We start from the raw sequence: 27,439 nt of genomic DNA, 5'->3' as shown, positions 1-27,439 counted from the left end.
CAGATAGCTATTGGCTCCAGACATAGTCTTTCAAACAGAATTTTTCTTAAGGCAACTGAAAAGTCTGTGTTGTCATATTGGATCAGATCTTCTGAAGACCCTGGCAAGTAGCCTTTCCATCTCCTTAGATTTCCAGTGGCTTTTACAAAAGTAGCAGACACCAATTCGCTCTCTGATGGTGTAGGATCTGGAGGGACGCTGGCAGTGCCACCTCAGGGCAGCGGGAGTGGCCCTGTGTACTCATAGGCACTCTGCGTGCTCACAGGTCCAGGGATACGTGTGCAGTAGGAGCCTGTCATTCCCTAAAGGCAAGGAGGCCTCATTCAGCCTTCCTGACCAAGTCCTCATGGGAATCTATTCAGAAAAGAAGTTTATCTCCAAGTGGCAACTTGTAAACAATTAATTAAGTCAAGATGCACTTAAAAGAAAAGCTCAGAATTAGGTCAGGGTTGAATGAAGGGAAAACACAGTCTAGATGCATTATGGAGCTTCTCTGAAAAGAACTGTTTTCGTGATTTTAATCACTGACATCTACTGGAGCAATGTAATTTTCTTTTATTTGAATGTTTAATTTTGGAAGTTAAGCCTGAGAAACAGAAGCATTTTATCCTTTATCAGATAGCTATGAGTCATGATTGATACGTATGAAAAAATGAGTTATAAAATCTCAGTTGGCTTTGAAGCAGGAACAGAAACAAGAGAAAATAAGAATCACATTGTGTAAGGAAAACCAGCTTCCAAAAACACTCCTGAGGATGTTCATCCTTGCCCATGAAATATAGCTTCCTCTATCAGATTGCTAAATTTGTGAGATCAAATAGCAGATTTTGTCACTACAAAATCTCTAGTTGGATCAACACTATACTGCAAGGATATGGGTGTGCGAATTCAAACGACACTGGGCAGTGGGCCTTCTTGGTCTTTATGTCTTATTCTTTATGTCTCTCGGTTGGAGGAGCCATGCTTTTATTTCTTTTGAAACCCTCCCTCCCCGTCCCCCGCGAGCAGCTGGGATTTTCTGTAAACCTGAAAGTTGTTCAGTAAGTGTGGCTGGCTAGTTGCCAGGTAGAGGTGAACCGTTCCCACTTCAGCCACCTCTGGGTGGGGAAATCATTCTGGAAGCATTTAGCTGGGAAGGGGGCCGCCAAGGAAAGGGCACACAGCCTAGCTCCTGGGGGCAGAGAGAGGCTCATCACCTCTCCCTGGACTTGCTGCCCCCGACCAGGGGCTGTGGGATTGCGGGAGGGGCGCAGGGACTAACCCTGTGCCGTTTCTGAATGCAAGTGGAGGGGGCGCGCTGAGAATGGGCTCTCCTGTCACGAACGGCTCCTCGTCCTTAGGGGAGGGTGATGAAGACGACTCTCCTCTGGAACGACCGTTGGACCCGAAGGAGCCAGTCTGGGATGTAAAGGTCAGTGGCTTTGCCTGCTGCACTTCACGGAAGACGGTCGGTGCGCTCTGCCTTCCCGCACTGAGCCAGCCACCTCCCTGGAAGCTGAGCCGCAGGAACGCTCCGCGGAAGGAAAGGCGGCAGGGGCTGCACCTGCTCGCAACTGCTTCCCACTCCGGCTTTCTCAGAGTCCTGACCCCGGCAGCAGCGTGGAACTCAAGTCAGCAGATGCTCAGGGATGTGAAGACGGCTTGGGTGGCTCCGCAGTTGAGGGCATATGTAGGAACCAGAGGCGGGAACCTTCTCTGTCAGAGACAGGCCGAGTTTATGCATTCGTAGATGAATTCTGGGCTTGTCTGAAATTTTGCTGGGGGTCTCCAAATTTAATCCTTAGGCGCTGATTTCTGTACTTTCCCTGGAAATACAGCTATGACTCAGAGATATTTATGTTCACTAACTGCCTTATCAGATACGTAGGGTCTTTAATAATTCTTTTCTATCATACCTACCACCTAGCCTTGAATGCTGTTTAAAAGGCAGACTTATTGAGGGTTAGGGCCTTGCTCCTACAAATATATTTGCATTTCAGATTCTAAACAAACCAAACATGGCTTCCTAAGAGAGCATCTGTTTATATCTAGCAGTATTGAAATATTCAGCTAATTCATCCCACTTACAACTACAAAGTTTACTTTGGTTCTTTTAAATAGTTAAAATTAAAGGTTCCCAAGGTTGTATGAGCTCCTTTTTCTGGGACTGCGTTGAAGAGCTATCATTATTCTTCGGGTGGTAGACTGCGCTGTTTGCTAATTTCCAGCCTGATAGACGTCTCAGGGGACGATTCACCGTCAGCGTGCCCATCAGGTTTTACTTCCTAATTTCAAATACATTTTTGAATGTTCCTGTCTGAGTTTATACACTGTGCCTGTACTTATAACATTGTTGGAAGGATGTAGTTCATTTAATTCTCACTGTTCCATCCTAATTACTTTTTCTGTGAGTCTTTGGTCTTTAAAAATGCGATAGCTAGGGCTTCCCTGGTGGCGCAGTGATTGAGAGTCCGCTTGCCGATGCAGGGAACACGGGTTCGTGCCCCGGTCCGGGAAGATCCCACATGCCGCGGAGCGGCTGGGCCCGTGGGCCATGGCCACTGAGCCTGCGCGTCCGGAACCTGTGCTCCGCGACGGGAGAGGCCACAACAGTGAGAGGCCTGCGTAACGCAAAAAAAAAAAAAAAAAAAAAAAAAAATGCGATAGCTAGAGGCCTCTCTGTCCTTGAGGGTGGTGCGGGTAATAGCATGAATGTGCTCCTAATAGAATTTCCACACTTTTCTAAATGTCACAAGTGATGCATGACCATGATGAAAATGAGAAAACATGTAAGCAGAAAGAAAAACAATGCACTCTTATATGCATATTTATAAAAAGTATTTATAAAAATGTATATTTGTAAAAATGTGATTCATTTCATCACTTTTTAATATTTTCCTGCTTAATATAATATGAACATGTTCCTTGATTCTAATGGTTGCCTAATTTTGCCTTGTATGGATGTAACAAAATTCATCTTTTGTTGTTGGAGATTCAAATTATTTAAAAATCTTTGCTATGGTCAATGCAGTGATGAACATAGTTATATTCCTGTGCATTTGCTCAAGTATTTTTGCAAGATGAATTTCCTGAACCCAGTTTCTTTTTGACAGTAGCTTTGCTCATGGCCTCAAGTGGCCTCCCCCTTCAGTGGGACTTGATTCTCCCAACACAGAAGCTTTTGCCTCTACTTGATTCTTCATATTAGTTTGTCTGATCTCGAGTCTTCATTTTAGTTGCTGTATCTCACTTTGGGATTTTTTTTTTTTTTTTTTACTTTTTATTTTTGGCTGTGTTGGGTCTTCGTTTCTCTCTTTTTTAAAGTGAAGGTGACCACTATCTACCTGCACACAGTCGTCCAGATTCAGTCAACTGATGTTTGTTGACTGCATCACATCGTATCAGTCTCCTGCATAAAACTTTCTGGTGGCTTCTCATTGTCATTAAAGTGTAACCCAAACGTCTTACCACATATGGTCTTCATATGATATCACTTACATGTGGAATCTAAAATATGGCACAAATGAACTTGTCTGCAAAACGAAAACAGACTCACAGACGTAGAGAACAGACTTGTAGCTGCCAAGGAGAACGGGGTGTGGGGGAGGGATGGGGTGGGAGTTTGGGATTAGCAGGTGCAAACTCATATACAGAATGGATAAACAACAAGGTCCTACTGTGGAGTACAGGGAACTGTATTCAGTATCCCGTAATGAACTAAAATGGAGAAAATATGAAAAAGACTATATATATACGTATTACCGAATCACTTTGCTGTCAGCAGAAATTAACACAGCATTGTAAATCAACTCCACTTAAAAAAAAAAAAGCTCCTGGTTTTTACCTGCCCCCTGCCCTCATCTTCTTCCAGGTTCCTCCTGGCTCACTATGTACTACCTGCCTTCCTTCTGACCTTCCCTTCAAACTACAAGTACATCCCAGAGACTTAGCACTTGCCCTTCCCTCGGCCAAGAACCCCTTTCTGGAATATATTTTTGGTTTGGTAATTAAAAACTCATTGTTAAACCCAAGGTCACCTATTCTACTATGTTTTCTTCTGAAAGTTTCATAGTTTTGCATTTTAAATTAAGGTCTGTGCTCCATTTTGAGTTAATTTTTGTGAGAGGTGCAAAGTCTTTGTCTAGGTTATTTTTTTTGCCTGTGGATTGTTCCAACACCATTTATTGATTACATTATCCTTTCTCAATTCAATTATTGATTTGCCTTTGTGGCTGGATCAAAGATCAGTAAACTACATTTGTGTGGGTATATTTCTGGGCACTAATTCACATAATTTTCAAGATTCATTTATTCATATTTTCCATCAGCAAATATTTACTGAGAAATTACTATATAGTAGACACTTATTTAGGTGCTAGGAACATAGAGTGAAAAAAAAGGTCAAAATCCCTGCCTTCAATATTTTGGTCCACTTGGCCCTATGAAACATCTTTACTCATGAAACTGCTAAAATCAAAGCTTTCATCAATCCACTATCAGAGATCTTAACTTTGGATCTAAACAGAGATGTAGCCTCACTGAACACAACTCACCGTACTTGAAAAGAGTTCGTGTTGATATAGTCCAGTATTCTCCTTGACTTGACCCAAATTGATCAATTCAGGTAAATATAATTTGAAACCTTAAAAAAAATCCCTACCTTCATGGAGTTTACATTCTAGAAGTTAAGTAATATATTACATGTAAGAATATTTTTAGAGTTATTCACATTCCTTTCCCAACTAAGTACAGTGTGCCCTTAAATGCCCCTGTCTTTGCTCACACTTTCCCATGCACTTGCTCGTTCATCACAAGTTTGAGCTGAGTGCTGCGCACTGTTCAAGGTGCTGGGCTATGAAGAGACCCCCTTCCCTCCCATCTCTGTTCATTCGATTCTCACTTTCTCTAGCTGTTGGAAAAGAACGATAATATGATATTTAGACCTAGGCATACCTGAGACCTTGAGTACACTAAGAAACGAGATACTGGCTAAGTTGTATTTACCAGCTTACTCTGATGCTTCCAGCAAAGAAACCTCTACTTCAGTGCTAACTACTTTGGGCTTTTCTGTATAATTGGAAGGAGAACAGATAATATTTATTCAGGTTGAAGGGTGATATAGGCAATGTTTTTAAATTGTAAACCACTCTTAACCTGTCATTTATTTGTACTTCTTTGATACATAGCTGTCTGGTCCTGGTCTCAGAGTCAGAAAGAGATTTATGGAAACAAGATGGGTTCTGAGCCTTATTTGTGTGAAGTGTTCCCTTTTCTGACAACCCAAAACCTTCATTAAGGAAAAAAAAATGATAAAAGAGACTTGCTTAGGCAGGATAGCAATGACAAGGAGAAATAATTTTTAAAAAGACACTGGTTTTTAGACTCACACTGTTTTTTTGTAAGGGAGAGAGCTCAGAAGAGTCTGTCTAGTGCCAAATGCTTCAGGTGGGAATTTTTCTTTTTCTTTTTTTTAAAATATAACACTTCACTCCTTTTTTATTTATTTATTTATTATTATTTTTTTTGCGGTATGCGGGCCTCTCACTGTTGTGGCCTCTCCCGTTGCAGAGCACAGGCTCCAGACGCGCAGGCCCAGCGGCCATGGCTCACGGGCCCAGCCGCTCCATGGCATGTGGGATCTTCCCGGACCGGGGCATGAACCCGTGTCCGCTGCCTCGGCAGGTGGACTCTCAACCACTGCGCAACCAGGGAAACCCCTTATTTTGTTATTTTTATTAAAAAAATATTTTTTTTGGCTGCACAGTGCGGCCTGCAGTATCCTAGTTCCCCAACCAAGGATCAAACCCAGCCCCACGGCAGTGAAAGTGCAAAGTCCTAATCACTGGACTGACAGGGAAGTCCCCCAGGTAAGAATTTCTAAGCTCTTGTACATCACATTCAGGGAAAGGCACTACTTGGCTCGCCTTAGCTGTCCACAAAGAGCGGGTCTATGGCAATTTATGAAAAACAGGATAAGTGACTAGCTAGTGAATTGCCTGGAAGAAAAAGGAGAAAAAGGGGGGAAATAAAGAAGATCCCAAATATTGTTTTTTCATAGTAGACATTTAGAGGCAGAAGAGAACTTAAAGACCACCTATGTCAACCCCCAGCCCCATGGAGGAATCCTCTCTGCAAAAGCGTCAGCAGAAACCAGCCCATGCTTGAACCTTTCCTGTGACAGGGAACTCAGTTCCTCATATGGTTATGAATTAAGAGCTGCCACTTAATTATAGAAAGCCCTTCCTTCCTTGGAACTGAACTCTGCCTTCTAGCAACTCCCAAATATGTGTCCTAATTTCTTTCTCTGGAGCAATAAACACGTGGCCAATGTCCTCACTCATAGAAAAGTCCTTTGCATGTGGCAGCTGTTTGGACTTCACCAAACCCTGGATTCCCTCCACACTTCCCCTTATGTCCTGGTTCCTGGACTCTCTTTGAGACGCTTTTTGGTTGTTCAAGCCTTTGTTAAAATGTGATGCTCAGAATGAACATACACTCTAGGTTTTTGAAACTGGCGTTAAGATCATGTGGGTGGCTAAGAAGAAATATTAGCACACCTTAATTATACTTCTGTTTATACTTCATTTGGGGGAAAGTTAAATGTTTAAAGTTCATCATTATGCCTGGATCAAAGGCGTTTCCACTTGAAAGTGTTTAAATTTGTAATTTTGCAAATTTTTCATTTTGGAAGCTGCTGGCAACAAGCTGGCTGGAAATATGGGACTTAGGAAAAGCAAACACATTCTATTTGCCAGTGGTCACTAAGCATGTGTAACCAAGGCAAGCTTATTACAGAAAGGAACAGTTAGCTGGAGTGTAAAGGCAGAGCATTTGAAAGTCGTAATCCTTCTTCTCTGCATCCTAAAATCAGCAGAGATCAACTATTAGCTGCTTCATAAGGAAGGGATTTATTTACACTATGTAATTTTTGTCAGTGGGACTGCCTGCCTGCCTGCCTGCCTGCCTGAGATCTTTTTTTTTTGAGGTACGCGGGCCTCTCACTGCTGTGGCCTCTCCCGTTGCGGAGCACAGGCTCCGGACGCGCAGGCTCAGCGGCCATGGCTCACGGGCCCAGCCGCTCCGCGGCATGTGGGATCTTCGCGGACCGGGGCACAAACCCGTGTCCCTGCATCGGCAGGCGGACTCTCAACCACTGCGCCACCAGGAAAGCCCGCCTGAGATCTTTTTAACTCATTATTACCTGTGAGTAGGAGAAGGCGCTTGCATTTCAGAAGTTTGTGTGAATCACGTGTCCTCCTCACTTCCTGCCAGGGCTCAGGTATTCACTCTGAATAATGGCAGTTCTCAGCCGAGCCAAGGCACGCCCTTCACCACGGAAACCCAATGAATCAATTGGTCAATAGTTCTTTTCTGTTCAGAATTTTAGGCATAATCAAATCTTGGGAAACTAAGAAGATCGGTAAACAGAATATCGTCATAAAATACTTGTTTCCGACTTGCAAGGGAAAATGTTTAAGAGCGATCATCATTCCAAATAGCTTTACCAATGGTACAAAGCTGACACTGGTTATGGAACCTATGAGAATGACACAAAATTTAGGGGCTTTGGGGTACCATTATTGTTTTCCTTAATTAAATATACACACATTAGAGGATATATTAATACATATGTGCAGTTTAAAGAAGAATAATCAAAGGAATACACTGCTTCTACCATGTTTAAGGAGACTGTTACTAGTTCCGCTGAAGTTCCCGTGAGCTCTGTGCACTCCCATCCCCTTCAGTCCACGGCGGGAATCCATGATCTTAAACTTTGTGTTAATCATTTCCTTGCCTTTCTTTATAGTTTTACCATGTATATATGACTAGTGTTTAATTTTGTATTTCTCGAGATGTTATGTAAATGGATTTATCCTCTGTATATTCTCTAGAAATCACTATTTTTGCTCAACACGCCTGTGAGATACACGTTGCCATGTGGATGTGTAGTTCCTTCCTGTCCATGGCTTTCTTCCGCTGATAGATAAATACACTCATTTTGTGTCAGGCACTCTTCTAAGAACTTTCAATATATTGATTCCTTTAAACCTCCCACAACCCTAGGAAGTAGGGACAATTATTATCCTTATTTCATAGATGAGGGAAGTTGGTCCCAAAAGGTTAAATAAATTGCCTAAGGTAATGTGGATGAAAAATGTCGCCTGCCGTATCCTGACAGTGCACGCTGAGGTGTTTCAGGATGGAGAAAAGCAGGACGTTGGCCATAGATAGTTAAGGTGCATATCAAAGGAATGATTTCAATGAGCCCAGACTCTTGGATCTTCCCAGACACGGAAAAGCACTAAATTCATTAACTTGATATGTCTGGTTTTCTTTAATTAGCAGTAGTCTTTTGATGTTCTGATTGATGGTTTTTTTTTTAATTTTTATTTTATATTGGAGCATAGTTGATTAACAATGTTGTGTGAGTTTCAGGTGTACAACAGTGATTCAGTTACACATATACATGTATCTATTCTTTTTCAAATTCTTTTCCCATTTAGGTTATTACAGAACATTGAGCAGTGTTCAATAGATCGGGATAGAGCGGGAGTTTGGGATTGACATGTACACATTGCTATATTTAAACTAGATAACCAATAAAGAATTAACTGTATAGCACAGGGGACTGCTCAATATTCTATGACTGACGTTTTTTTTGCAAAAACTCTTATATAGCCTGGCTCTTCTCTTATCTCTTCGGAACAGTCTATCAGAGTTATGTGAGAGGCTGCCTCCCGGGCTTCAGTCCTCAGAAGGTCTGCCGAATAAAATATAATTCTCACCCTTTAGGTTGTGCAGTTTTTTTCAGTAGACAGTCCATACATCCCTTTGTTAGTCAAATGCTGCGAAATTCTTTTAAAAGCACAAAGTTGACAAATTTAATGGAGATCCAATATCCCATGCCTCCTTTTTGGGGGGGGGTTGGGATTAAAATTCCCACTGATTTTTTTTCCCCTCTCACATCAAATGTTCTGAAGCGTCTGCATTTCAGATTGGAGAAGAATGCACTCGAGGAGAAGGAAGAATATGTAAACTATCTTAACTCTATGGGACCTCTAAAAGCAGTGGCTAATTCATACGTCCCACAAAAGTCAGTCCCAGGGACAGGCAAATGGCAGATGGTAGCTATCCCCAGCAGCGTTCATTGTCTCAGTGGCCTGGGCGTGAAAACACAAACACCAGACGATGGACATATGGCTTTATACCACTTAATACCAAATACCACTTAATCTAGAGAACGACGGATTGAGATGTCAAAAAGAAATCTGTTGAGGAAGTAAGGGAGAAAATACCTCGTCTGTTTCCAGATTTAGCAAAGTGCCAGAGACAGGGTTTTAGGGAAACCCATGAAGAGGCAGCCTTGCCTGAGGACAGAAGGAGACTCCTTCAACCGGCACCAACACAACGAAACCCCTCCCGGTAGGGAGCCTTGGATGAAGCAATGCTTTCAGAGCCTTAACCTGCCATCTTTACTGGCATTCAGAAATGAAAACCACCTGGAAGATTTGTTGCAGTCTAAAACTAGTAAAGTACAAAAGAAATCTTGTGGCTGCCATAGGCAAAGGAATCTGGAGGAAACTCAGTGATAAACATGAATGTTTATCCAGGATTTACAGTGAAAGCCAAGATGCCTTCAAGGATCTGTCACTGAAGATCCTGAAGACCTTTAGAGGAAAGGTGGGAGGTGGTCAAAACTAAGCACAGGGGAGTCCAACACCCTCAAAGGGAAGATACACGACCATCTAAGAGTCATCCAGTCACTCTGCAGAGGCAGTGAGTTCCAGGAAATAACATTTTGGAGAGGTTCAGTTTTCTTTGAAGGATTCATATCACTTTGCTCTTAATAATGCCAACTTTTGGTTGCTGTTTGACTAAAAAAGTTTTAAAGCATTAAGTTTAGAAAAAATAATTCATCACCTGTCATTTCAGTTGTTCTAGTTTGAATAAGATTGGTGCTTCATAAAGTTAATCTAAGTATAGTTAAGACAGTTATATATTTTCGAGTGAGTGAAAAGAGCAAGTTATAAAAGTTCAGTAGGATCCCTCTTTTGAGGAAAAATAGATACATAAATGTATTGAAAGTGTCTGGAAAATTCTACACCAGTGTTTATCAATGTGGGCACTATTGACATTTTTGGCCAGATAACTCTTTGCTGTGGGGGGCTACCCTGGGCATCGTAGGATGTGGAAGAGTATTCTTGGCCTCTCCCCACTAGATGCCAGCAGCACCCTCTCCCTAGAGTTGTGACAACCAAAAATGTCTCCAGATATCGCCAGGTGTCCCATCGGGGACAAAATCACCCCCAGCTGAGAATCATTTCCCTACCCTAAGATGTGTACAGTGGTTAAATCTGGGTGGGAGTATTACAGGTAATTTTAATTTTCCCCCCTTTATCTCTAGTTAGTTTGTAATGAGTATGTGTACATTTTTTTATGTGTACATTTATCTTCTACAGAAAAAAATAAAATCTAGTCTTAAAATACCCACAACCATTGCACTATTTATTTATTAGATTTTAAAATATTCTAAGTTTATTGGCTGAACTGCAACTAGCCAATAGGCTGCTTGAAACTAAGCAGTAATATATCTTGCTGGTAATTTGTCTGTAGTCACACTCTTCTTTTTTACATTTAAAAAATGTTTATTTATTTATGTGTTAATTTAATTTTTATTTCATATTGGGGTATAGTTGATTTAGAATGTTGTGTTAGCTTCAGGTGTACAGCAAAGGAATTCAGTTTTACATATACATATGATCTCTTTTTCAGATTTTTTCTTTTTCAGATTCTTACCCCATATAGGTTATTATAGAATATTGAGTACAGTTCCCTGTGCTATATAGTAGGTCCTTGTTGATTATCTATTTTATATATAGTAGTGTGTATCTGTTAATCCCAAACTTCTAATTTATTGCATTATTTATTAAAAAATTATAGGCACATATTCTTGAGCAAAGTCTTTGAAAAACCGTGGATAGAAGCTTTATGGAAGATATAATGTGGGAACCACAAAGGAAATAGAAAAAGTTCTTTCCAAGGTAATTTAGCAAAAATTCATCTCAAGATGTGGGATGGCAGTGTGTGGGCCAGAAAGAATTTGATTTATGACCCAGGTGCACTGATCCATACTGGTGTAGCCCTCTATTTGATGTTCTCATTAGATTTACCACACTGTGCTGACTTGCACTCTGGGCTGTACAAATAGTTTTTCCCTGCACTGATTTCCTTTGAGGTGAACTCAGCCTGGGGGCACCCGATCTTCCCCATGTTGTAGGCTGAGGGGACAAATGTCCCTCTTCTACTTCATTCCCATGTGCAGGATGTGGCACTAGGTTTCATTCACTTTGTAGCAGGGGGTATTTTTATTCACCCAGTTGTTTAGAATTTATGGGGTATGGACATAGAGCCACTAGCAGACATTTTCATGTGGAAAAATCACCTAATGTGGAAGAGGTATGTGAAATCCTAAAACTGATGAACAGCTGGTGAAAGGATGAAGGTGCTGGTCAAAGATTCTGAAACCTCAACTTCCCAGCTCCACTGGGACCTCAGGCTTAGGGATGGAATCTAATGAGGCCCCAGAGGGTGACTTCTCAGAGCTGCTGAGGCTCTGGCCACAGAGGTGACAGGAAGCACGATGATTGTTGCTCATAAAGGTAGACTGCATCGAAGACTGTGTCACTTTCCCCCACAAGACATACCTACTGTACACTCACATTTGAATATATATATATATATATATATCTGCGTGCATTATGTATGTTGCAAAGTACTAAAGAAACAAAATTTTACAAAGGCTCAATACTTCTGATATGCTTAGAATGATAAGAGATGTGAAAGCAACTCAGAATTAGATTCCCTTTTACAAAACCACAGATGGATTTCAATCTGAAGGCATAAAGTAGGAAGCAAATTACTCTTGTACTTTTCGGTAAGAGAAACAAAGAGAGGCAAACTCTGCCTTTGAATCAAAATAGTCCTATGTCTAAATGGCTTCTTTTCCTGGTGTTAAGCACAACGATAACAAACACCTAACACTCGCTATGTGCCAGGCACCGTTCTAAATGCCTTCTACGTTCTAACGCTTTTTCATCCTCAAAGTAACCCTAAGGTTGTTGTTATCCTCCCTACAACGAGGACATTGTAGGACATAGTAGATGCTCAGTAAGTATTTTGTGAATGAAATGAATAAGCCAAACAATCATCAATCATTTTATTTTCTTTTTGCTCTTAATAGCAACTCATTCTTTCCCACTCCTGAATTTCCTTTATAGTAATAATAAATTTGTTCTTCAAAACTGGCTGTTTTGAAGCAAATGGTGAAGGAGATGGGAATAGTGGAAATTAGCTAGGGTAGTATTGTTTTATGATATACGTTCGTTTCCACAGTAAATTATGTCAAAATTTTAATACACTCTCTCTTACATATTTATTTAATAATAAATTTGTTCTTCAAAATTAGCAGAATTAGTTTTACAAAGATTGAGAAGAACAGAACACTCTGGTTAATAGAATTATGCTCTAAATTAAATCACTAGATCAGAAGCTGTTTGGATTTGTGGACAATCTGAAAAGACCATGACTTCAGAATCCATCTCTCTTACCAGGGTTGTCTGTCTGTGCCAAGAATATAAATGAGAAAATACGGATGATATCTGTTTTTCTGAAAGAGTATCAACGGATCATGAGCTCATGATTAAAGCAAACATATGCTAAGGGAAATCATACGAACTTGCTGTCTCTGCAGGTCAAAAATGGTCAAATATCAACAATTTTATATGGCTCAACTTAACAGATTCTGTCATATTTTAATACAATGTGACTATCGAATTTAATTTTCTAAGCAAATGATGAAGGCGATGGGAATGGTTACTGGAATTTAACTAGGGTGATATTGTTTTATGATATACTTTCATTCCCACAGTAAATTATGTCAAATACACTCTCCCTTACATATAAACTCAACTTATTTCTTTTGTATGTCTTTATTTATTGATTTTAAGATTATGTAGATATGGGATATTCATTCACACATATTCCAAGGAATCTCTAAGGCACTGCTCATTTAAATAGAATATTTAATATTATAATAGTAACAGTGATTCAGCTACTAAACATGTTCTAGTTTATAGATTATCTAAATATCTTTTGAAAAACACATTTCCAGAAATAAATGTACTGTTCTATTATAAAATGTGGCATTTTTTTTTTCTGGTTAATTCCCTACTAAAAAGCCTCTGCTAGTTATTGAGAGGACATTTTAAAATTATTTATTTATTTATTTTTGGCTGCCTTGGGTCTTTGTTGCTGCGTGCGGGCTTTCTCTAGCTGCAGCGAGCGGGGGCTACTCTTGGTTGTGGTGCGCAGGCCTCTCATTGTGGTGGCTTCTCTTGTTGTGGAGCACAGGCTCTAGGCGCACAAGCTTCAGTAGTTGTGGCTCGCGGGCTCTAGAGCGCAGGCTCAGTAGTTGTGGTGCAGGGGCTTAGTTGCTCCGTGGCATGTGGGATCTTCCCGGACCAGGGCTCGAACCTGTGTCCCCTGAATTGGCAGGCGGATTCCCAACCACTATGCCACCAGGGACATTTTCTGACTCTAAACTAATAACAACAATTTATGTTTACACTCGAGAACTTCTCCTAAAGTATTAATATGGCCACTTAAAGTAGCCCAAAGCATATGACATCAAGATCTGTGCCTGATTTATTCACTCTGAACATGGATTATTATGACTGAACAGTGGGTTAGGTCTTTAAATGTGACCACTTCCCACCCACTTAGTGGTATTTGCATGTTTTAAGTATCTCATCATTCTGGCAATAAACCAAATTCTAAAAAAGTAGCACTTATACAATGAATGGTCTTCATGAAGTATTTTTTACAGTGCTATACGCTTGGTAAGGGCCCAGAAAATAATTGTACAAGTGCTTGTTAGAAAATCATAAATAAAGAGGCCACAGCACACCCACCTGAATAAATTCTGCATCCAAGTTGGCCAACATTTTTGAATACTTACTGGGTACAAAGAGGGTCAGCCACTGCACTCTGGGCGCCCACCATCGGTGCGGGAGACCCACACGCACAACCCAGCCACCACAGGAGGCGGAATGAAACAAGCACTATGAAAATAGAAGGAATAAGTAATTCTCACTGACACAGAAATCCGAGTAAACTTCTGGCTCCGGTACTTTATTATTCGGTCACTTATCTGTTTGCACTCACGTGTTTTGTAACAGTAGAGGTCTGGCAAAGGGACGTTTGAGTGTTAGTCTTCCATTTGTACATATAATCCCCATTCCTCCATAAACTGCATGAGATAGGCTTCATGTTCCTCCAGTGTCTTGTCTGGAGCCCGATCCTGGTAGAGTCTAGATAAGAGGCCCTCCTCCTCGAGTCCCTCAGACTCAGGATGCTTACATCTCTCTGAGTCATGTTCAAAGCTGGATAATGAAGGTATACACAGCCTGCCAGTCCGAGGGTCCCAATCGACCAGTGTGGTTGACGGTTCTGCCTCTGGCCCCTCCTCTGTGTCCACATGCCCCTGCGGCAGGTGGTCCAAGTCTCTGAGCTGAGGGGTATATGAATATGGTAGTGTTTGTGGACCCAAGTCTGCTAAAGTTGCCTGTTGCTCAGATAACTTTCCTTGTAGGGACACTTCCTCCTGCAAATTGAACTCCTGATCTCCAGGCCCCACAGAAATGTCACTAGTTCTTACATCACATTCATATTCGATGACTGTTTTATCTGTGGGCATTGTCCTGCTGGGTGGCTCTTGCTGGCTTAAGGAAGTCCCTTGGGTGCTTTTCTCAGGGTCATACACAATGTCCACCACATGTGAAGCATATCCCAGGTGTTTCACCTCCACTTCCTCCTGATGGGGCTCCTGGTCCTTGCTGGGCTCATTCAGGTCTGAGGCATCATTGCTTTTTTCCATTACACTTATATCTTTATGAGAAGTTTTAGAATCCTCCAAAATATTGAGGGTGATAAAGTTAATCACAACTTTTTCAGCAGGTACAAAGACTCTTTTGTCAACTTCATTTCCATAAATCAAAATCTATAAAGAGAGAAGAGAATGGTTTTCATCTTTTCACTTTAGAGAGACATTAAAAACAGCTGTTAGATCACTAATCATTAGAGAAACGCAAATCAAAACTACAATGAGGTATCACCTCACACCAGGCAGAATGGCCATCAACAAAAAATCTACAAACAATAAATGCTGGAGAAGGTGTGGAGAAAAGGGAACCCTATGCACTGTTGGTGAGAATGTAAATTGATACAACCACTATGGAGACCAGTATGGAGGTTCCTTAAAAACTAAAAATAGAACTACCATATGACCCAGCAATCCCACTACTGGGCATATACCCAGAGAAAACCATAATTCAAAAAGAGTCATGTACCACAATGTTCATTGCAGCTCTATTTACAATAGCCAGGACATGGAAGCAACCTAAATGCCTGTCGACAGATGAACGGATAAAGAAGATGTGGCACATATATACAATGGAATATCACTCAGCCATAAAAAGAAACGAAATTGAGTTATTTGTAGTGAGGTGGATGGACCTAGAGTCTGTCATACAGAGGGAAGTAAGTCAGAAAGAGAAAAACAAATACCGTATGCTAACACACATATATGGAATCTAAAAAACAAAATGGTTCTGAAGAACCTAGGGGCAGGACAGGAATAAAGACACAGATGTAGAGAATGGACTTGAGGACACAGTGAGGGGGAAGGGTAAGCTGGGACAAAGTGAGAGAGTGGCATGAACATATATACACTACCAAATGTAAAATCGATAGCTAGTGGGAAGCAGCCACATAGCACAGGGAGATCAGCTCGGTGCTTTGTGACAACCTAGAGGGGTGGGATGGGGAGGGTGGGTGGGAGACGCAAGAGGGAGGGGATATGGGGATATATGTATATGTATAGCTGATTCGCTTTGTTATAAAGCAGAAACCGACACACCACTGTAGGGCAATTGTGCTCCAATAAAGATATTATAAAAACAAACAAACAAATAAAACCAGCTGTTAGTTAGAATTTATACCGTCCCCAGATAGTTGTAAAGGCCTATTCTTACCAACTCATGGAAGTGAAAGTTATGTTTGGAATACGCGGGAAAACTCCCTCACCTTGAGGCAAGAGACCCAAAATGCACGAAAGGCATATGGCCGTGAAGAGTGGTTCCCTGGGCGGTCCTGATCCAGTCCAAGGATCGGGGGTGACCGCCTCTTCCTCTAACTGGCTGAGGGAATTCAGGGGGCTTATTTAATTTCTTGAGCCTCCTTTTTTTAATTCTGTAAAATCAGAATTTCTGCTGTGTCAGGAATGGTGAAGACTGAGAGTTTTTGAAATTGCTTTATTAATTACAGTGTACGATGTGTTTATCAATAAGCCATCCTCTGGGCTACCAGCTCTTTTTTGCATATACGCTGGACAGGAAATGTGGAAGGGCATGAAAACTAGGTGTAAAAAGAGAAATAAGCACACGAATAGAGATGGTTTTACTTACTTCCCCCATACACCAAACTAATCATGCTCTAATAGGGCCCAAAATGGAAATTCACCTGCCAATTTATAGCAGAGAGAGAAACTCTAAATCATGTCAGGAAAACTTGTTTAAGATTAAAGTTTTGCTGGCAATACATGGAAGGTGCCTGTTCAGATTGTCAATGATGAGTTATGTTACAATTCTCATTATCCACCCTATGATGTGATTTCATTTAACTACAAAATAGGAACTTCAGCATCTTTCTTTTACAAAAATGTGGGTTTCAGAAAGTCACAGGCTGTCAGTTCTTCTGTGCTTTTTCCTCCTAGGAAAGGTCTCCCTACGTCATTGAAAAGCTAACTCTGAAACCTAAATGAAGGCAGAATAATAGAAACATTTAAAAACAGAACTAACAGGAATGCATGTATGTATCGTGTACACGTGAACACGTATTTTGATAATTCCCAAAGAAACAGTTTTTGATTGTTAAAATATGCTCAGCCTTGGGAAACCTCCAGTACATGGTCCAGAAGCATAAGGTTTGTTCCTTCTTTTACTTTCTTGCTTCTCCTTGCTGTGAATGATTAAGCCCTGGCCGCTTTCCCCCTAAACGTGTTTCCATTCCGTGTCTGTCTCCAGCCCTACATCCCCCCCTCCTCTTTTAGACTCTCATCTTCTCTCTCCTGGACAACTCCCACAGTCTCCTAGCTGGGTTTGTTTGTTTGTTTGTTTGTTTCTAGTCTTCCTCCCCCTAAAGTTGTCTTTAACACTATCCAGTTGTATCTAAAACTCAATCTTGACCATAATGATCCCAGCTCAAAACCCTACAGAGTTTTGCAAACACAATGAAGTCCAAGGTCCTTAGAATAGCTCCCCAATTCTCCCATTATCTGGCCTTACCCCCTCACCCTCCAGTCTCTTCTTTCATAGCTTCTCATCAGGAACCTCATGGTTTTGCAATATTATGTGTTTTCCCAAACATCCTCCTACCTTTGCCCCTGCTGTTTCTTCCGCTTGAGGTAGGTACCCTAGCTCTTACTGAACTTTCACGACCAAGCCCAGGCATGAAACTTCTGATCCTCCACGTAGGGTGCCAGCACCCTTCCTGTACCCACAAGAGTCCCTAGAACCCACTTTCATCTTAGTCTTCACATATCCTTTAAAACTTCTAGTCCCCAACTAGACTTAAGCCTTCGGAGGGGCATGGGTCATGACAATTTATCTGTGCACCTCAAGACCTAGTCTGATCTGTTCCATAAATATAAAATCTTTGTCAAAAGTTAAGGAATCTTTCTCTTTGGTTATGGTACTGAGTTAGTCTAGTACAGAAAGTGTTTTTAATTCATCAACTCTTTTAACTTGAAACTCACTCTGCCCATAAAAGGAACGGTATCTGTTCTAGGACCTCCTTTTCTATCTTCCTGGGTGTGTTATAAAGCCTCCTACCACTCTAGGCACTCACCAGATTTGCTGGGTGTTTCTCTTTGCCGATGTAGGTATACCTGTACATGGAGTAGCACATCACAGAAAAAATAAACACAGTAACAGATACGGGCAAAACATAGCAGAAGATGATTTTAACCTTCAGTGTTGATGTTTGATCTGTAAAGAGAAAAGTAGGGTGGGGTAGACAGCTGTGATTTGGTGTGGTGGGAAAACACTGGTAACGTCAAGAAGCTTTGGAGAGATCAGTTACTTTTGGGAATTCAGTTTTCTCATTTATACATTGAGAAGCTTGAGCTAAATGTTAGAAGGGATCTCAGAATTCTTACTCTCTCTGACAATAGATGGGCTTCAGGAATCATCTGGACTTGTCTCCAACCTTTACAGCAAGGATGCCTTAACAACCCAAGTCAGCAGATATTCCAACATTTTATATCTGGCTATGAGATTTATGCCGGTTCTTCTATTTGCAGAAAAGTGTGCCTGATACTCAAGTAACTCACGGCGCTTCAAACCAAACAACAAAACCTTCTTGTGAAGATCCCATTAGGCTGCCCCACGTTTCCACGCCCCTCATTTGACTCAATCTTTTCCACCTATTCAGGACCTTGCCACGAATGTATGGCGTCGTCTTCTGTGTGACAAACAGAATCATCCTTACACAGCTGGCCAGGCTTTCTGGTAGGTCTGGAGCTTGGGGATGTGTGGAGAGGCAGCTGAGCTGGTGTGTGCTGAGAATGGCAGTAACTCCCTCCCTGGTCCTGCTGTGCCGTAGGTTCATGATGAGTTTAAAAGTCCATAGAGACATGAAAAGATCTGGCGAGTAGTTTTAAGAAAAGTAGCCCTGGATCACCATGGATCAGACTATATGCTTGATAGATAGGACTCATTGTGACTAATTTATATTTGTTAAGCTCCTGTGGAGCACTTGTAAATCGTGAAGGTTAAATTTACGTGTCCATCTGGCGAGGCCACAGTACCCAGTTATTTGGTCCAACATTATTCTAGATGTTTCTGTGAAAGCATTTTTTAGATGAGATTAGCATTTACATTAGTAGACATGAGTAAAGCAGATTGCCCTCTATAATGAGGGTGAGCCTCATCCAATCAGTTGAAGGCTTTGATAGAAGAAAGACTGATCATGTCCCAGAAGAGTGGATTCTGCCAGCTGATCACCTTCAGATAAGAACTGCACCATAAATTCTTCCTTAGGTCTCCAGCCTTGCAGACTTTTAACTTACCAACCTCCAAAATCATGTGAGCCAGGTCCTTAAAATAAGTCTCTATCTCCATCTTGATGTGTGTGTGTGTGTGTGTGTGTGTGTGTGTGTGTGTGTGTGTGTACATTTATACATAAAGATTATGTATATTGTGTTCTATGGAGAACCCTGACTACTACAGCATTTAGCACAAATGACAGAAGTTCTAGGGCATTCCTTACATACTAATACAATCAGCAGGCGTGTCGTGGGAGTATTCTAACCCATTGCAGACGTTGGGTACTCTTGATGCCTAGTCCTGGGAGAGAGCAGCTAAGTTACTGTCTGGTCAACTGTCTAGTTAAAGAGTGGAAACAGAAGTATCATGGACTTCTGGTCAACAATAGCCAGTGGGAAAAGCCCAGGTATGGGGGTCCAGCTGCAGGCTCTTCCATCCCGAAGAGCACATCTGTCAACAGGTTCCACATAGAAAGATGCCAATAATGCAGATGTTGCAGATGGCTGAGCATCACCTGCCCCTACTTCAGGCTACAACTCAGTCCAGTCCTTTTTTTTTTTTTAATTTTTATTGGAGTATAGTTGATTTACAATGTTGTGTTAGTTTCAGGTGTACACCAAAGTGATCAGTTATACTTATACATATATCTACTCTTTTTTAGATTCTTTTCACATATAGGTCATTATAGAGTACTGAGTAGAGTTCCCTGTGCTATACAGTAGGTCCTTATTAGTTATCTCTTTTACATATAGTAGTGTATATATGTCAATCCCAATCAATCCAGTCCTCTTAATACAATCCCTGGCCTCTGGACCAAACTCATCCTGATAAACAGAGCCATGACAACAATGACTGAAGGCACTTAGTATATACCAGCACATGTTTGCAACAACCAACTAATAAACTGTATCTGTATTTTAGGAATTGGGGGATTGTGGAGAGCAGAAATATTTCAAAGAATAGTCCCCGAAGAGGTAATAGTGAGTTTTTGAAAAAGTAGACCCTCATAATTGTGTCTTGGAAAGGTATCTGGGGTGCTCTAACAGCTGGGATATCAAGAAAGGTCAGACCATGAAATGGTACCTTGTTATTACCGTTCCAGGACTAGTGAGAAGGTCAGCTCCTTCTGCTTACTGGGAAGTATTTCATTTAATCTGTACTTTAGTTGCTTTAGCTCTGCCAATGGCTTAAATGATTTCCACTGGGAATTCATTCCTACCATTTGCCCACTGATCAAGCTGTTAGTAAACAGAGCACTTTTCCAAATACAAAAATGATTTCCTCAATCTGCTTTGCTTTGCCTTTTGCTTGCCTTGCATTTTAATTTTATTGATATTTGACATATGGTAGAGAACCCTTCATTTTAAAGGGAAAGGTATGATAATGATGGAGATTCAAAAATAAAGCTTTTCACTTCTGATATGTATTCACAAAATTCCCTTTTTAATCCTTAGGACAGTTTCATCTCGAAATGTGGGAGGCTTGAGGGGAGAGGAAAACAGGGGTTCTGTCAGCATTCCTGTCCCATAGCTGGTGACGGAACCAAGTCTTGGGGAAAATGATTGTGACGTTTGGAAGGCCAGCACATTTGGAAGAGAGAAACAAGAATGGATGAAGAGCCATTCAATGAAGGTAAACTTTAGGATTTATTTTCAATTTTTAGGTTTTGAGTTCAGGGTCTTACCACCCTCAGGGGAGAACAATTAAACAAACGCCAAGCTCCTATAACTCTAGTCTCCTAACAGGAACGAGAATCTTCAACCACACTTCCTTGGCAGCCAAGTTCAGAAAACACGAGAAGACAAATAAAAGGAAAGAGAGAGAAGCAACTATAAGAGTGAGGGAATAGTAACTGATTTGCTGATCCCAGGCCCTTGCACAGCCTTGCACAGTGAGTGATATCTGAACACAACCTGCAGCACCTATAATTTGTATTCCTGAGGGGGAGCAAAAGACTCTGTCGTAAAGTGTTTTTAGGATACTGCTTTGTTCCTAGGAATAAACTCATGTGATGTTCTTAAAGACCACAGAACTTCTACTGATCAGATGATTATAGTTTGAAAGAAGAAAAGCCGTGTGTGTAAAAATTCCTATAATTTTTCTTTCCCAAGGTAGAGTCTTGTTGGACTGGTGCTAAGAGTGTCCTAGGAGGTGAAAACACTCCCTACTGTGAGCCAAGTTCAATGGTAGAGTCCCGGGCTGCTCAGTGCATTTCTGGTGGTGGTTGTTTCTGCCTGCACTTCAGCCTGTTTCTGGTAGACACGGATTTTCAAAACCTTGTCTACACCACCATCCTTCCTTCTAGTTTTAGCAGATTTCCTACCTCAGACCAGCTGAGATTCTCAAAGCTTACCTTTCAAAGTACTGACACACTGCTTCTCAGATGGCTGAACAAGGCGAGGAGGGCCTGGGACGAAGGACTCCACGAGGACGCAGTACAGAGTGTCCGGCTCCAGCCAGCCGAATACCAGCGTTCGGTTTGTCACACACTGGGACCACTAGGATAGGGGATTGCGAAGAGCAGTTAGAGCCAGAGATTTCCAGCACCACCCCAGACAAGTAACTTTAGAAGGAAACAGAAGACTGAGGTACCAGTAAGTCCTTTACTATCACTAAGAGCTTATTTTTTTAGCAACAACTTTAAAATATCCTTTTCCTTCAGCTTGGCAGTCCCAGTTAGGGACTGGGCAAATTGTGGGAACAATTCTAAATAATGACATAAGGAGGGATTTCTTCTTCCACTTTGTCCTGGGTTCTTGCTGATATGTTTTTCTTTCTTGGAGAGTGACTGACAGATGTTAAGCAAGTAAAAACTCTCCATCAAAGTGAGGTGGACAATTGCTCTACCCACCCACAGCAACATCATAGCAGAGACTTTCTGTAAAGGAAATCTGAAAGCAGTTTTTAAAATTTCTACACATCAGCTTCAACTGTATCTTGTATGGCGACACTTTTGAATGTCACACCTTCCCAGATTCACATGCCGAGAATTTAAGCATCAGGGCTGTGTGTTCCAGCATTAGCTGCAAAAAGTGACACAAATGATAGGTCCCCATTCCATTTCAGGCTTACCGTTCTATTTGATTTAGTATTATGTATGGACACATTATACTTCAGATTAGAGTATATTTGTTCCAGGGAAATAGAGCTTTCTTCTGGGTTTTTCTTCCACTTCTTTGGAGCCGTCAGAACAATAGATATGGATTTCTCATCAGTAGTCAAAGCAACCTCTGGTGGGCCAATTTGTGCTTAAAGGGGAGGGGAGAGGGAATGATCATGTTCAGATGTAGAAATCACCTCGGATGAAACAATATAATCCTACTGGGATCGAAGCTCTAAAGCCCACCCTCTTATCTGAGTTGCCTCAGAATGCTCTAGGTGGGCCCAAGTGATACCGAATCTTGAAACAATCATGTCACACACTGATAGAACGTTAAAGCAGCAAATTTACTTAGTCACATGTAGTTCCTAGTCACATGGCTAAACAGTACTAGATGACGGTAAATATAATTTAAAGTGTTTGCATGGGCTTCCCTGGTGGCGCAGTGGTTGAGAGTCCGCCTGCCAATGCAGGGGACACGGGTTCGAGCCCTGGTCCGGGAAGATCCCACGTGCCGCGGAGCGGCTGGGCCCGTGAGTGGTGGCCGCTGAGCCTGCGCGTCGGGAGCCTGTGCTCCACAACGGGAGAGGCCACGGCAGTGAGAGGCCTGCGTACTGCAAAAAAAAAAAAAAAAAAGGGTGTGCAACACTCCTGGGACCTGAAACGTTGGTGATAAATAACATTAAGAGGATTTGATGTGTTTGTAAAAATCAGAAATGGAGAAATGAAGCGCTGCTAAAGACCTCTGGGGAAGTAAACTTTGGAGAATGATCTAGAATAGAGATTAGCAAACTTTTACCATAAAGGTACTGACGTAAGTATTTTAGGCTTTGCAGGCCATGTGATCTCTGTCGCAACTATTATTTATATAAATGTAAAATCCATTCTTAGCTCTTGTCTTGTACAAAAACAGAAAGGGGAGGGGGTGCTGCATTTAGTCCGAGGCCATAGTTTGCTGACTTCTGATCCAGAAAGGCAGCAAGGGAAAGGCTCCAGCTCCAGAGCTTAGGGAGTGCTTGTAAACTTCATCATGGCAGCTCTGAGTGGGTCCTCTATGGCCGAATCAGTCACAGATCAGGGATGGAAAATTTTCAAAGGAAATACCAGGAAGATGTTGCCTTAATTCTGAGTTACATCTAGAAATTATGTAATAACTCTACCAAGTTTGTAACAAGAAGAGACTTAGTTTGGTGATCAGAACAATCTTCAATCAACCTGCGGGCATATGTCAAATAGTTTATAAACCCACAACAGGAAAATAAATCTGTCAGTTGTTCCTCAAATTATATAATCTCAACTAAACAATAAAACAAAATCAAAATTTGATAATATTGGTATCTAGGGCTTCCCTGGTGGCGCAGTGGTTGAGAGTCCGCCTGCCGATGCAGGGGACACGGGTTTGTGCCCCGGTTCGGGAAGATCCCACATGCCGCGGAGCGGCTGGGCCCGTGAGCCATGGCCGCTGAGCCTGCGCATCCGGAGCCTGTGCTCTGCACAGGAGAGGCCACAACAGTGAGAGGCCCGAGTACCGCAAAAAAAGAAAAAAAAAATTATTGGCATCTAGCGTCAATTCTGGATCTGGGAGCAATCTTAGAGACACTTGGCCAAAACATTCATTCTAAAGATGAGACTCTGAGATGCAGCAAGGTGAAGTACCTTGGGCTGGTCACTTCACCTGATCGACAGAGTGCAGAGCGCTGGCCTCGACAAGGCTGTCTATGAGGCAGAGACTGTTACATTAGGGGGTCAGATGAACTTGATATTGATACATGTTTAACAAACAACTGTGTTACTTACTTTCTGAAAGAGGATAGAATCGTCCAGTTTCTGCCCATTTAGAACAATTCGTTCCCCAGATGGCCTTAGCTTTGGCATAATATTGACGTTCGTAGTCAGAAGTTTCAGCAGAGAGATCACAGTAGGTCCTACTGATATTTCTGCATTCGGATTTATTCAGCCATTTCTTTTGCCCATATCTGCTGAGAAGGAAACTGTGAATTAACAATGAGGTGCTCTCTATGCTTTACAGTAGGAAAAAAAAAAAACAGTCATTATATAAAACTGAATGGAACTTAAGACCTTCTCTTCAGAACAACAAAAGTGCTTGTCATTGAGATAAAAAAGAATCTAATTTTGCTGCTGGCAAATTTTTTCATTAGCTGTCAGGAACATGAGTCAGAGTTTCTATAATCACCTTTCTTTTCTGTGAATTATAATGTGGACAGTACATTTTGAAAGCATGTATTTTATTATTAGGTTTGGCCCACAGTAAACATTTTACAGATTGTGGGATCAATTCTTCTATGTAAATTTTTAGCCCACATGCATACCAAGGTCAGTTTGATGCGTCTTTTTTTTTGGATGGATTGTTTTAAGAAAAATTAGTCATTTTTTCCTTGGAAATTCTTCTTGACATTCTCATAAAATTTAAAAATATACTTGCCCTCAAGGGTTCTGGGGAAAATTCACTAGGTTGGAGTGCATTCTGAAATCAGCATTTTCAATGATCATAGTGATGATGATGATATTAACTAGGTTGTTCACATCTGTTTTTCCTCTCCTTTATTAAAGACATAGCACCCATAGAAAACAGGAGGTGGGAAATATTTTAGCATTTCTCAAGTGGAAGAGACTGAGGTATTGAGAGTTTAAGTGACATGGGAAGAGCCAAGTGAAAGAGACAGGGTTGCGTGAGAGGCTACTGAAAGGATTAAAGCAGGTGTGTCGGGCTTTCAGACAGCTAACTCTGGTGGTAGCGTAGAGAATGTAATGGGTCAAGGGTGGCTGACTGGGGAGCAGTTGAGAGGATGCTAGAGTGGTCCAGGTGGAAGAGGTAGGTGGCTTGCACAAGGATGGTGGCAGTGGAATGAATGACAGGACAAAAGGAAAAAATATTAGGAGACAAGACTTGGTGATTGAGTGCATGAGAGAGATGAGGGAAAAGAAGGTGTTAAGGATGATGTCTCTTTCTGCCCGGGCTAGTTGGGTGGAATGGTGGTAACATTTACCAAGATCAGGAATGCGGAAGAAGAGTGGGTTTGGGAAATGGGGAGCGGAGGGGGGAGGGAAAGATAATGAGTTTAGTTTTTGACATGTTGAGCTTAAGATACGTAAAAGGTATCCAAATGCGGATGCTCAGAAGGCGCTGGAGCTCAGGAGAAAGGGATGAGTGGGAGGTAGGGATTTTGAAATCTATGGCATAAAACTGCTCATGGAAGGCACAGGCATGAATGAAATTACCCATGGAGACAAAGCAAAGCCTAGGATAAAATTTCAGGAGCAGCAAGATTTAAAGGTGAGATACAGGGATTGCCCTGGTGGCGCAGTGGTTGAGAGTCTGCCTGCCAATGCAGGGGACATGGGTTCAATCCCTGGTCCGGGAAGATCCCACATGCCACGGAGCAATTAAGCCCGTGCGTCACAACTACCGAGCCTGCGCTCTAGAGCCCACAAGCCACAACTACTGTGTCCGTGTACCACAACTACTGAAGCCCACGTGCCTAGAGCCCATGCTCCGCAACAAGAGAAGCCCGCGCACCACAACGAACAGTAGCCCCCGCTCACCACAACTAGAGAAGAGCCCGCGTGCAGCAACGAAGACCCAACGCAGCCAAAAATAATAAATAAATAAATTTATTAAAAAAATAAAGGTGAGATACAAAGTACACTTAGAAATAGCAGCTAAAGAGGGAGAAGGAAAAACAGACATCACAAAAGTCAAGGGAAGACTGGGTGTTGAGAAGGAGGAAATGTCAACTTTATCAAGTGTTGCCAAAGCTTAAGGGTATCTTCTCTTTTCAAAATATGGCAGCAGAGTCCTGAAAGTAAATGTCTCCTGTTTCATAAGTACCAAAGCTACCAGAAAACATTAGAAATATAGTTAGATCTTGTTGACCAATTTCTCCATTCAAGTAATCACCATGCTGAGGGGCTTTCAAACTTTTTATTGACTGTGAGCCATAGAAAGAAATACATTTCACAGTGTGACCCAGTTCACACATATATCCAACATACTAAAACAAAGGTCTTGGAAGATAATACCTAAACTTTACAACATGCCAGGCACTTAGTTATTTTCCATTCTAATCCACTCTACACCATTCTAATCCTTCCCGTTAAAAAAAAGATGCTAGGGCTTCCCTGGTGGCGCAGTGGTTGGGAGTCCGCCTGCCGATGCGGGGGACATGAGTTCGTGCCCCGGTCCGGGAAGATCCCACATGCCGCGGAGCGGCTGGGCCCGTGAGCCATGGCCGCTGAGCCTGCGCATCTGGAGCCTGTGCTCCGCAACGGGAGAGGCCACAACAGTGAGAGGCCCGTGTACCGCAAAAAAAAAAAAAAAAAAAAGATGCTAGTTATGTCCCTCAAAATTGACTTCATGGCCCACCAACAGGTCTTGACTTGTGGTTTGAAAAATATTGCCATCCCCTATTTGACCTTTTCTCCTCAAATTTCCTGACTTTGCCAAGGGCAAGGCGGCTTCCCATGACAGATGTCAATGAAGGAGAAACGCTCTTTACTGAATTCTGGACAAAATGCTTTGTAAGTCTGACAAGCTGATAGACATGAATCATTCAATAAATACTACAGTAATGATGTTCATGCATGTCAAAAAGTCATGCGGGGCCCTCAGTGGTCTCTGATTTCTGGTAATGGCAGGAAATATTTATCAAGTGCCTATTATGCGCTTGGACTGCTGCTTAGGATTTGAAAGCTTTATCTCATTTAATTATCATAATAACCTTAGGAGGTAGGTACCGTTATTTCCATCCCATTTTACAGATGAGGAAATTGAGGCTCAGTGATATTAAGGGAGCTGCTCAAGGCAGTCTGACTAGTATAACAGGCATATCTGGGATTTGAACCACTTTTCCCTGATGCTAAAGCTTGTGCTTTTAATGCTACACTCTATTTTCAGCATTAAATTCTTTGGGTAGATATAATTTAAACTTTTGTTAAAATTTCATTTTTTGCTTAGAAACAAACTTCACTCAAAAGTAAAAAAGTATAATATGTAACCTGCCCAAGGCTACCCATTTAGGTTCACAGTCTGGCTATGACCCCAGGACTGTTTGTCTTCGGAACTGAGCCTGGAGCCCTGTCAGTGACACAAACTGCCCTGTATTCCTGCCCACTGTCCACATTCACAGGCATGTAAGAACTCCACCATGGCAAGTTTCTTTTCAAATATTCTTTTTTG

The 27,439-nt window shown here is 41.7% G+C and overlaps 1 protein-coding gene across 4 annotated transcripts in view; it reads right to left on the bottom strand.

Moving 5' to 3' along the window:
• Positions 1-27,439, bottom strand: part of IL20RA (interleukin 20 receptor subunit alpha) — a 56,154-nt gene that overhangs the window by 7,087 nt on the left and 21,628 nt on the right. For 3 of the 4 annotated variants that reach the window (XM_060029907.1, XM_060029905.1, XM_060029906.1), the window contains 5 exons: positions 24,040-24,218; positions 22,215-22,390; positions 21,496-21,640; positions 17,944-18,083; positions 13,377-15,037 (listed from right to left, as the gene is read on the bottom strand). In XM_060029907.1, coding sequence (XP_059885890.1) covers positions 14,246-15,037; positions 17,944-18,083; positions 21,496-21,640; positions 22,215-22,390; positions 24,040-24,218 — 1,432 coding nt within the window. In that variant the 3' untranslated portion in view covers positions 13,377-14,245. Of the gene's footprint in view, positions 1-13,376; positions 15,038-17,943; positions 18,084-21,495; positions 21,641-22,214; positions 22,391-24,039; positions 24,219-27,439 lie in introns of those variants that run through there. The other variant, XR_009521918.1, reaches the window with a different exon arrangement.

Source organism: Delphinus delphis, chromosome 14 (genome assembly GCF_949987515.2).
Source record: "Delphinus delphis chromosome 14, mDelDel1.2, whole genome shotgun sequence".
Classification (NCBI taxonomy): Eukaryota; Metazoa; Chordata; class Mammalia; order Artiodactyla; family Delphinidae; genus Delphinus; species Delphinus delphis.
This window is presented reverse-complemented; position numbering and strand designations above follow the sequence as displayed.